The sequence below is a fragment of the Maylandia zebra genome, linkage group LG14 (assembly GCF_041146795.1).
Source record: "Maylandia zebra isolate NMK-2024a linkage group LG14, Mzebra_GT3a, whole genome shotgun sequence".
NCBI lineage: Eukaryota > Metazoa > Chordata > Actinopteri > Cichliformes > Cichlidae > Maylandia > Maylandia zebra.
Window position 1 is genome coordinate 38,300,766 of NC_135180.1, and position 12,313 is coordinate 38,313,078.

Consider the following 12,313-nt stretch of genomic DNA (forward strand, 5'->3'; position numbering starts at 1 on the left):
ATTATATAGAACAACTTTATAGAATTATATTTGTTCGCAGATGTTGGCAGCTGTCAGCGAATAGTTATCAGCTATTTTGAAACAACAAAAAAAGACTTTATCCATAACAGCAAATGAACTGTACAACAGAAAATGCAAATGCTATTTATGGCCTCCTCACAACAATGATAAGAAAAATAAAATGAGCCAATATGGCATGTTTGTTAATACAGAGACACACATGTTACTGTGATCTCTGGTCTCCCACTCAGAGACACAGGTCTCAGAGTGTCCAGCATTCAGAGGCTGCCTGAGGACTCATGTGAGAGAAAATCTGCTCACACAGACATGTAGAGCCAAATACTGTCAATAAGGCCTCTGCAATGTTCTGAAGACAGTTAAACTTGTCAGGTAGTGACGTCCAGCAGGTGAACATGCAGCTCCATGAACACGCACAGCTGTGGATTCCAGCTGCGTCTGTAGTTCTGCAAACTTTGACCCCACAGAGTCGAGCTTTTCAGTTCAATCAGCTGCATTTCGATGTCACATTAACTGGCATTAACTCAGCCAGTTAATGTGAGACAAACCAGCTGCTCATTGAAGCTTTCTGGTTTGATCAGAAAAGAAAACATTGGTCCAAACACCTGAAAACACATTGTGAATTCTGTCTCAGTCTACGGATGTATCCGTGTGTTTCCGTGGTGCTGATGCTGCGCTGAGCGGACAGATGCTGAAGCATTTGAAGTGTTGGAATGTGGAAATTTCATCGCTCAGTTATTTTTAGCCAATTACAAGTTGAATCTGGTAGTTGGGGTTGTTAGCTAAGATATCGTCATTAAGAAGCGGCACAACTAATGTGTCTATGCGAGCTGATTTGCGATGTGCATCGCTGGCCCGGCCATTTATTTTTTAATGCACCTCTCAGATTGATTCACTGCGTGTCGTGCCCAGGGCTGGACTGGGACAAAAAAAATGGGCATTTTGACTAGAGACCGGCCCACCAGGCATTAAAGCCATAAAGCCTTTGAATGAAAGCAAACGCTGTTGTGACAGTGATGTACAGTCTTGTTGGTATATGTATGATTTCTATGCATTTTACATCAGATAAAAACTTTGGTTGTAAGATTCAGATAATTATTTAATAAAAGTGAGATATTTTAAATGAGAATAAGAAAGAAAAGTATTTCTTTGTGCCCCCCTCTCCCTGTTAATGCCCTACCTGCCCTACCTGGCAACACTTTGCTAGACCCGCCCCTGCACAGTTACCAGCTGTCAGCTACTTAGAAAAGGATCCTGGTGTTATTTGTCTCTCAGAAACAGTTCATAACTTCAACTCATCCATGTCACCTAAAAGGTAAACCTGTTTCTCCATCACAGCTCTGATGGTTCAGTAAGGACATCTCCTGGTTTCATCTTCATGTTTCCCTCTCACCAGATATCCAAACCATATCATGACCAATGTTGCCTCTAATGTTTCATGTGTCTGAGCAAACACACAAACTCCCTGAGCGTCCCCTGGACCACTGTGAGCAACAGCAGACGTGTGCACTGTGGTCACGCCAGCATCCAAGTTACATGTTTATTAAAATAATCACATTACAGCATTTACATTTATGTTAGACGACTTTTAATTAACTGCTTTACAATGACAATTTAAACAAATCTAGTTCCTGACCTGTAGCATGTTAACACTACTGGAAGGAAAAATAACTTGAACTCCAATTTTGAAAACACAACTTTCTTTCTTTTTTTAAAAAATAAAGCTCTGACTTGTATGAGTCTGTGGTCTGGGAGAGAGTCTGTAACTCTGTCTGCAACATACAGTAAATAATGAGCAATGTTGGGCAATTAATTATATAGTTACTTCTTCAAAGAAGTTACTGAGTCATGCAAACAACAAAGTGTTTTGCAGCTGTTTACCTAAAAATGCAGCCAAGGTGTTTTTTAAACAAACATTTCAAACTATTTACAGAACAATCAGCTGTTCTGCATCAAATCTGATGCCACACAGATTATTTGTGCCGCTCCAAAAAATAATTTCTGTCCACTATGAGATGAAGGAGAACAACAGCCTGATACCTGCAGGCCTGACAGCAGCAGATGTGTCACTGCTGTAACACCTGTAACACTCAGCAGGCGCCTCATTGTTCTGACACACAACAACACTACTGACTACACTACACACTAACTACACACTGACTACACACTGACTACACACTAACTACACACTAACTACACACTAACTACACAAGATTTGTGCTAAACGTCTCAAATCTCTCACATCTCAAAACACGCCGTCACTCCTAAAACTTCCCCCTCCCTAAACAACTAAATACCATGTTGCCTTATCATTTTTTGATTGGTCCACGTGGTACATTTTTCCACCAATAGGAAAGGCTGGGCGGGGGTTTGGTTTCCAAATATAAACAGCGACAGTATTCAGGAAGAAAAACAAACATTGCAGATATTTTATCATAACTCTGGTTTTACGTGGCCGATCAACACAATTTAAAAACTGGTATAAAGTCCACACTTTTCCCGTCAGTTGTTCCGTCTGTCCTGCTCACATCTCCAATGGTTGTACACGTTGTCATTAACGTGGCTTCACTCCACATCAGCCGCTTTGCTAAAACACCGGTGTCGCACATAAGGACGCTGTCACAGCCTGTCAACGACGTTGATTAGCTGCGTCTGTGGGATAAGATGGCATCTTTCTAATCCCATACAGGAGCAGCCAGTCACTCACTGACTAACACTGCAAAACACGATTGTTAAAGTTTTAATGTTAATTTCAATTCAGGTCAGATTTTGTTTGTGCGCAACGCAGATTCTCTGTGCGCAGAGACGTGCCAGCAGTGCGCTATTGCCCGCAGTTTTTACAGCTGTGGCTCCAGCAAACATCAGCTGATACTAGAAATTAATATTAAATAAATTCTAACAACAGCTGATCAAGCTAAAACGTGCTGCTGTTGTTTAGCGCGACATCCGCTGGTTTCCTCTTTCTGGCGCAAAGTGGGCGATAAACAAACAAGAGAGAAAAGCCGATCAGCTGATCATTGATCAGTTTCATGATTGAAGTAGCAACAGGAGAACTGCGGTCAAGTGAGCCCTCACTTACGAAGTCACAGTCAAGCTAGCCGCCCCGCCAGCCGCACCGAGAATGTGGTTGCACTACTCTTACGCATATTACGGTATCGGTGCCGACTGGTTTAGAAACGCAGTGTTTTCTGTCCTGACACTATTTTACTTCACAATCCACTCCCAGTTTTGGTTTATCTCCACTTTCCCCCCTGTGATCCACAGCCCAAATTACTGTATGATTCAGAGAAAATTAACAATAAAATTTACCCAATTTACTCAACTGTACTCTTAATATTCTCATCTTTGAGCTCAGATTACAGGAAAACTGTAAGAGGTGACGCAGATATTTTACTGGATTATGACTCTGGGCCATCTCCACTCTTCACCCTGTGATCCACAGCCAAATATACTGTACGGTTTCTGAGATTGCTGTGTTGACAGAGTATGATAAAGGCTAAGAAAAATAATGCCTAAAATAATATCAAAGTTATACAACAAATTACAAAATTGCCACATCTGCTGTTATTGCCATGTGTTAGAGCATTATTTAGTCATAGAAAATACATATCATTGTAATATCATCAGTAAAAGAAATACTCCCACTATGTAAGACATGTTTTTAAATTCAGTTAATAAATATTGTTATAAATGTAAATTGTTATAAATATAAATATTGTAATAAATGTAGGACCCTCCAGGGGTTAAAGACATAATGCAAAGCATGTTTGTTTCTTATTGCTTACAAATGTGTTTGCCTTTAACATAATTTACATTTCATTTATACAGTTTCACAGACGAAACAATAAAAGAGGTTTCCTGAACTGTTCTTCATGGCCCAAATTTTGAATCCTTTTGAGGGTGATGCATTATCCAAGAAAGTGGGAAATTTGTTCATTGATGTCTGACCCTCGCTGACTATGACGCCTCCTAATTCTGCTTCCAGCCTTGTTGATTAATTTGTTCTTCCTTTTGGCATCCCTGTCACTGATGCTGTCACCAGTTGTACACAGCATCTCTGTTTGTCCACCAGTCTAATCTGTAATTCAGGTGAACTCAGAATTACATGTATTTTTGTAATGTTTCAAAAAATATACACTATATGTTGATGGGCATTGTCACACTTTTCTTTCCGTTATAAGTAAGAATCTCTATGGTTTTAATGACAATTCATATACAGATTGTGGAGGACATTTAATTCAACATTCAAAAAAGTTCCTCATCTGCAGACTGTAGTACAATTTCAGCCCACCGTTAATAAACCCATCCAATGCAGGGTTATCAGAGAAATTATGCAAATGTTATGTTTTCATGTACTGGTAATCTATTTATCATTTATCATGATTCCTGCTCTGATAATTACTTTCTTCTACTTCTGTAATTTTAATAGATAAAGGATGTTGAACATTAAGCTCCAAACAGGATGAGTGAGGAAGACCACAGAGGAGAATCATGGATGTAGTAAAATAATACATGCAGCTGGTTTTTTTTCATGGTGGAGGAGCAACTTCTGATACCATCTTAAAGAAAAAACACATCAAATTGAAGAGTAAAAATAATGACAACAATATGTCTACATTTTTTTTCCTTAAAGTAAATGCAGTCTTGTCATGGTCAGAGTTGCCCACTCATATTTAACTAATTCAAATACAATTACTGCATATCAATGCTTATGTTCTAATAAAAGGCATTGTTTAATACTTCTTCCATGACAACCCAAATAAATCAATGAGAGGGAAACGGGAAGATTAGTAATAAGGCAAGGTTTACTGTTCATTTACCATGCCCTGATAACAGTAAGCTTAACAAAAGAAAAATGTTGGGGACGAGAACCGGGCGGCTGAGCCAGATCAAAGACATTACTAAAACAAAAAGACGCCAACAGCTTCCCTAAAGTGGAAATAAAATAATATGCAAAACAAAAGGCCTGTGTACCTGCTTGACACATACAGTGGGGCAAAAAAGTATTTAGTCAGCCACCGATTGTGCAAGTTCCCCCACTTAAAATGATGACAGAGGTCAGTAATTTGCACCAGAGGTACACTTCAACTGTGAGAGACAGAATGTGAAAAAAAAATCCATGAATCCACATGGTAGGATTTGTAAAGAATTTATTCGTAAATCAGGGTGGAAAATAAGTATTTGGTCAATAACAAAAATACAACTCAATACTTTGTAACATAACCTTTGTTGGCAATAACAGAGGTCAAACGTTTACTATAGGTCTTTACCAGGTTTGCACACACAGTAGCTGGTATTTTGGCCCATTCCTCCATGCAGATCTTCTCGAGAGCAGTGATGTTTTGGGGCTGTCGCCGAGCAACACGGACTTTCAACTCCCGCCACAGATTTTCTATGGGGTTGAGGTCTGGAGACTGGCTAGGCCACTCCAGGACTTTCAAATGCTTCTTACGGAGCCACTCCTTTGTTGCCCGGGCGGTGTGTTTTGGATCATTGTCATGTTGGAAGACCCAGCCTCGTTTCATCTTCAAAGTTCTCACTGATGGAAGGAGGTTTTGGCTCAAAATCTCACGATACATGGCCCCATTCATTCTGTCCTTAACACGGATCAGTCGTCCTGTCCCCTTGGCAGAAAAACAGCCCCATAGCATGATGTTTCCACCCCCATGCTTCACAGTAGGTATGGTGTTCTTGGGATGCAACTCAGTATTCTTCTTCCTCCAAACACGACGAGTTGAGTTTATACCAAAAAGTTCTACTTTGGTTTCATCTGACCACATGACATTCTCCCAATCCTCTGCTGTATCATCCATGTGCTCTCTGGCAAACTTCAGACGGGCCTGGACATGCACTGGCTTCAGCAGCGGAACACGTCTGGCACTGCGGGATTTGATTCCCTGCCGTTGTAGTGTGTTACTGATGGTGACCTTTGTTACTTTGGTCCCAGCTCTCTGCAGGTCATTCACCAGGTCCCCCCGTGTGGTTCTGGGATCTTTGCTCACCGTTCTCATGATCATTTTGACCCCACGGGATGAGATCTTGCGTGGAGCCCCAGATCGAGGGAGATTATCAGTGGTCTTGTATGTCTTCCATTTTCTGATGATTGCTCCCACAGTTGATTTTTTCACACCAAGCTGCTTGCCTATTGTAGATTCACTCTTCCCAGTCTGGTGCAGGTCTACAATACTTTTCCTGGTGTCCTTCGAAAGCTCTTTGGTCTTGGCCATGGCGGAGTTTGGAGTCTGACTGTTTGAGGCTGTGGACAGGTGTCTTTTATACAGATGATGAGTTCAAACAGGTGCCATTCATACAGGTAACGAGTGGGGGACAGAAAAGCTTCTTACAGAAGACGTTACAGGTCTGTGAGAGCCAGAGATTTTCCTTGTTTGAGGTGACCAAATACTTATTTTCCACCCTGATTTACGAATAAATTCTTTACAAATCCTACCATGTGGATTCATGGATTTTTTTTTCACATTCTGTCTCTCACAGTTGAAGTGTACCTCTGGTGCAAATTACTGACCTCTGTCATCATTTTAAGTGGGGGAACTTGCACAATCGGTGGCTGACTAAATACTTTTTTGAGTTAGATTTAAAACCGTTGTAATTGATTACAATGAATGTTCTCATAAGAAGAATTATTTGAATTTAGTTACTATTGTCTTGTTGAAACACAGGTCGCATATTTGTGGAAACAACAGGAAACGGAAGTTGTTGTTTCTGTGGTCCCATCTCAGATTAGAGGTAACAACTTTGTCATACGTCACAGTGAGTTCCTGACCCTTAGACCACACAGCTGGCTTGTTGGAGAGGTATGTAAACTAGTTATTTAAAAAAAAAAAAAGTATTGCATAAGGTTAACGTTAAAGCTGGGGCAGGACATTAGTTTTTCCCTACACATTCAGTAAGTACTACTTTAGATCGACATTCCAGGCATATCCTCATGACTGAATACTGAGTATACGTAAGTAAAAAAAATCTTTATTAAACTTTGTATTCCAAAACTTTATCATGTTTACAAAGTAATAAAAGGTTATTTATTATACTCCTCAGGTCATTGAAAGTCTCCTGCACCACTGGGTCATTCGGCTAAATCAGGGGAATAATATCTACATTATGAACCACTACACGAGCGGTGTGATCCTCTATGGAGAGAGAACTAATCAGGAGACAAAGCTTGTCCAAGGTAAAAAAATTTTTTTATATATTCTAGAATTAATTTTTTAAAAGTTAATTAATGTCTCAAAATGGAAACGGTATTGTTGCAAATTTGTAATTAATTCCTAATATGTCACAGGTGAACTTTGACAACTACAGAGCCGTTTTATCCTTTGTGAACATTGGAAATATACACTGGAAGTTTCTGGTTAGTATGAGCAGCATTTCTGTGAAAACAGTTTGTTTCAATAACACATTATTGAAAATTTATGTACTTTTTAAATTTATATATCTATCGCAGTACATAAATGCAGATGACAGCTGTCTGTATTTGGTCGATCCTTCAAGAAACTCTTTGGAGCAGGAAGAGTCTGACCGTGCAGCCAAAAGATTCCGGTAATTATGCGTCATTACATGTATATAATAACATGAAGTATTAGAGAAGTGACAGGAGGACTTAGGAGGTCTTTTTCTAAAGGTGAACGTATGGTTGTAGATGAAAGTTTAATAAAATCTGTGGTTATCAGTTCTTTAAAGAATTTAAAAAAATAATTCAAAATTACTCACATATGTAATTTTAAATAATAAAAAAACCACTGACAGTGTTTAAGCAGTGATACATTTGAGACAGTTAACATTTGTAGATTTAAAAGAACATGTTAATAAGTTTGATACTTCATCTAACATAATGTAGAGCACAGGGCTTTCTGACACATTAAAAACAGTGATTTGTACTATATGTGTCTTTTTCTGTGTGACTTTTATCTTTCATTATTATATAAATGTGATATATGTTATGTTCACAAAGTGAATACTTCAAAATGAGGAGGACATGCTACAACAAAACAGACTGGGTGAATGTGAGACTTCGAGGAGGAGTACTGACACATCCATTTCAACGGGATGGTTTTAGCTGCGGAGTAATGGTCATCATGGTATGGCACCACATTAACGCAATAATATTTTTCTGTGAAATTAGATAAGAAGATGGGGTGGGGGAAGTTAAAATAATCTTAAAAGGTTAAATTGTGTAAACAGGAAGTGTTTGCAGATGTTTTCAATTAATTGTTTTTGGGTTTTTTTTATTTCAGATGGTCAAAGTAGTAATGGAAGCATTCCCAAATAAACCAGAAATGACATTTTTGACGACAAAAAAAGAGATGGCCCAGGCACGAAGGACATTTGCACAGACAATACTTGAGGCCTCCGGTGTGTAATATCTTCTTCAAATGGACATATTTATTTGTGTCAAACTGATGAACACTAACACACACACATATATATATATATATATATATATATATATATATATATATATATATATATATATATATATATATATATATATATATTTAGTATTTGACAGTGACAACAACTGTGCCATGTGTGCAACGGTGAAACCACCTAATCCAGGACCCTCCATCACTGACTGGGTATAGTATTTTTTTAAATAGTTTTATGTTATCTACAACAAAGTATTTGACTCTGTGTCTTTAAGGATTGTAATTGATTAAAACATAGAATTATTTACGTAATGTGTTTATGAAAGTTCATGTTTTTGTTTACAGATCCAGTGTGATAACTGCAACCGCTGGTTCCATTCTGAAGGCCTGGACATGACAAATGAACAGCTCAGCAGTGCTCAGAAGACAGAGTGGAAGTGTGTGCTTTGTGTAACCTAATTCCACACGCAGTGAAAGCTACTTGAATAATCTGCTTAGAGTTGTTATTGGTGTTTTGAGGAACACATGTGTAAAACACAATGTGTATAACATTCTTGCTTTGTGCTCGTACTTCAAGTATTTCCTTTTTGATTTTTTGGACTGATTTGTGTGATGACAGATAATGAATAACAATATATCTAAACTGTGTAGTAGTAATATGAGAAATCAGTAATCTGAGAAATGTAATTTCTCACCCTGACCGGTTGAGGCAGATGGCCCCGCCCCTCCCTGAGCCTGGTTCTGCCGGTGGTTTCTTGCTGTTAAAAGGGAGTTTTTCCTTCCCACTGTTGCTCATAGGGGGTCATATGATGTATTATTGTAAGGTTTAACTTATTATGTAAGTGCCTTAAGGTGACTATTGTTGTGATTAAGCACTGAATAAATAATGTCTAAAACTAAAGTTGCTACTTGAGGTGGTGTGTGAATGACATTTTGAAAAATTTAAATTGTGTGTGGAAAGAAATTTCTTGTAGTTACGCAAATACTTCAATGAACTCATTTTGTTTGGTAATGGAATAGGATTTAATTTTATCAGAAATCCATACAGTAATTGTTGCTGTGGATCACAGGGTGCAGAGTGGGGGTCACCCAGAGTCAGAATCCAGTGAAATATCTGCGTCACCTCTTACAGTTTTCCTGTAATCTGAGGTCAAAGACGAGGACAATAAAAGTACAGTTGAGTAAATTGCGTAAATTTTATTGTTAATTTTCTCTGAATCATACAGTAATTTGGGCTGTGGATCACAGGGGGGAAAGTGGAGATACACTAAAACTGGGAGTGGATTGTGAAGTAAAATAGTGTCAGGACACAAAACACTGCGTTTCTAAGCCAGTCTTCACTCATACCGTAATATACGTAAGAGTAGTGCAACCACATTCTCGGTGCGGCTGGCGGAGCGGCTAGCTTGACTGTGACTTCGTAAGTGAGGGCTCACTTGACCGCAGTAACAGGAGAGAGAGGAGAAGAGGCATCTGTGCAGCGTAAACACAGAATAAATCCAGCTTTGTGTCTTTTTCATTGTAGCTGAAGTCCGGTGTTCTGGGAATCCATCCTACCTGGCCTGGGACAAACTGTTCCTTCTCAGCTCAACACAAAACGAGTAATATTTTCTCTGAATGTGGGACGATTCCGTTTTGTACAGGACGGTTGGCAACTCTACTAACTGACCTTATGAATAAAATAAAGTTCACTATCAGTGACATCATAGCACCACCCAGCTGTATAGAAACTCCGTCATGCTAGCTCACGCAGTACGAGTTATTGTAACTGACGGTAAAAAGTCAGCACAACTAAAATAAACTCCACCTAAACTTGGTTTATATCTGACCCAGATAGACTGCAGGTCATAACTTCTTACCCGAAGTTCAGTTCACCTGACACTCGGACTGGCGGCCGCCTCGGGTCTCTCCTCCTCCTCCTGCCTCCCCTTCCCTCATCCACCTGTTGCCTCAGTGGAAGCTCCGCCATAGCCACCACCAAACAACTGAGTTATTGTTACACATCGACCAGCATCTGGCCAATCCACCACCTCTCACTGTTTATACCGTTACAAAAATAAAATAAAATAAAAAAATCATTGACCCATAAAAACGAAAAATCACAGTCCAGCTATGGTCGTGCCATCAGTTAACCCTTTGTGTGCCAGCTGCAGCGTGCCCGGGGTTGCCTACCCCTGATATTACCATATTGTGTGTGTATAACCTCTTTTTAAGTTTTGTGGATATGATACATGGTTATGCTGAGGACATGTCGGCCAGTTTCCACTGGAAATGCCTTTTGGTTAAACTGTCAGCGAGGAGTTTGCATTTGCACTGTTATGTTTTTATATAACTTTAATGCAGATAAAAAACAGCTGCTTGTTTAAGTGAAAATACACTGATGTTTTTTTTTGCACTAATAAAGTTGTGGCGTTGTAAAGTATTTTGTCTCGTGTCAGTTATATCGTTATCGCAAATTTTCAAATGTATATCGTGATAAATATTTTTGGCCATGTCCCCCTGCTCTAACCTGGACCATTGCCATCTTCCTGTTTCAGGTAAAGCAGGCCCATCACAGAGCCCTGGCATCCCCGCCCACCGCCTGTTTGACCCGATGCACCTGAGGTCAGTCAGGTCCACACCTCCAGACTCACTAACAGCTTCCTCCCCTGGGCCATCAGACTGCTAACAAACCCCACCCCTCTCCACCCACCCACGAATCATCACTCAGGCCACTCAGACTCTATTCGCCTCCAAGTACAACTATTTTGTTTCCTCCTTGATTGTATATATTTACACTGTATGTCATTTATTCCTGCTGTCTGCTATTTCTGTTTTATTCTGGCACAGTTGGCGCAGAGAACCTGGACGATGAACTAAAAAGTTACACTGAGCCTCAGAATAAGATGGTTTATTTTGAACAAGGACTTATGCAAAGCTGCTCTAGCAGAGTCTGAACTAAGAAAGCTAAAGAATTTGTGTCCAAGTACACTTTTAAAAAGCCAGTAAAGCCTCAATTAGTTTCAAACTGTGAATCATGCAAAGCTGCTCCAGACTCCAAGCATGAAAAACTGGCACTGAGCATGAGCAGAAAGGGTTTCTTTAAATAAAACATTCAAATTTGGGTTACGTTATCTGTCTTTAATGAAATGAAGAATAGAATTCATCCAAACTTGAGGACGGCTGCTGGAGCCTGGATGTTAGTCTGTGCGCTGGTGTTACTTTAATCCTAAAAGCAGAGGCCTGTGGGCCCCGTTCATGTAGGTGTTGCTCTGTAATTAGCAGCTGGTGTCTCTGCGTTATAATCCCGATTTGTAATCCGTCTGTTCGGCCTGTTTTTTTCCGTCTTTGACCTGAACTCAGAAAAAGACGACTTTAACCACCGAGCTGTTATTCCGACATCGTCTCCATCTGCTATTCAGAGCTGTTCCCAACATGAGCGGTATTATCACACGCCGTCCATTAAGATGTCTTTAAATGACAAAGCAGCAGTTTTCCTCAGGGTGTTTCCGTGTGTGTGTGCGCACGCTCGGCTACTGTACTCCCACATTATAATAACATAATCCCAGAGATTTGGCCTGACAGCGAGACAGTATGCTGCCGATTTTAACTGACAGCGGGGAATTATCATCATCACACACTTCACAGACGGCGAGACATGTGTTATTACTGCTGCCGTGAGCGTCAACGTTTGGCCCGCGGACCTTCACCCGGACACTGGAAGCTCGACTCTCTAATCTCCACCAGTAAACCTTCTACATATATACAGCACACGATTTTCTGCTGCACGGCCCTCGTCTCTTAGCCCCTCCCCTCCACCCTTTGAGACCTATTTGATTTAGGAGTAACAACATCAGGCAAGTCAAATGCTTTTCTTACAAAGGGGATGTATACTGCTGCTCCGACATTCCACTTTCTTTTAGAAATGTTGCTCA

The 12,313-nt window shown here is 39.9% G+C and overlaps 1 protein-coding gene across 1 annotated transcript; it reads left to right on the top strand.

Annotated features, from left to right (window-relative positions):
- Positions 1–6,595: 6,595 nt before the first annotated feature.
- LOC106676904 (uncharacterized) lies at positions 6,596–9,295 on the top strand. Its single transcript, XM_024804858.2, has 7 exons — positions 6,596–7,204; positions 7,316–7,384; positions 7,478–7,572; positions 7,985–8,111; positions 8,268–8,385; positions 8,533–8,609; positions 8,745–9,295. Exons 1-7 carry the CDS (start codon positions 7,166–7,168, stop codon positions 8,856–8,858), a joined length of 639 nt encoding a protein of 212 aa, XP_024660626.2. The 5' UTR covers positions 6,596–7,165; the 3' UTR covers positions 8,859–9,295.
- The last annotated feature ends 3,018 nt before the right edge of the window (positions 9,296–12,313 follow it).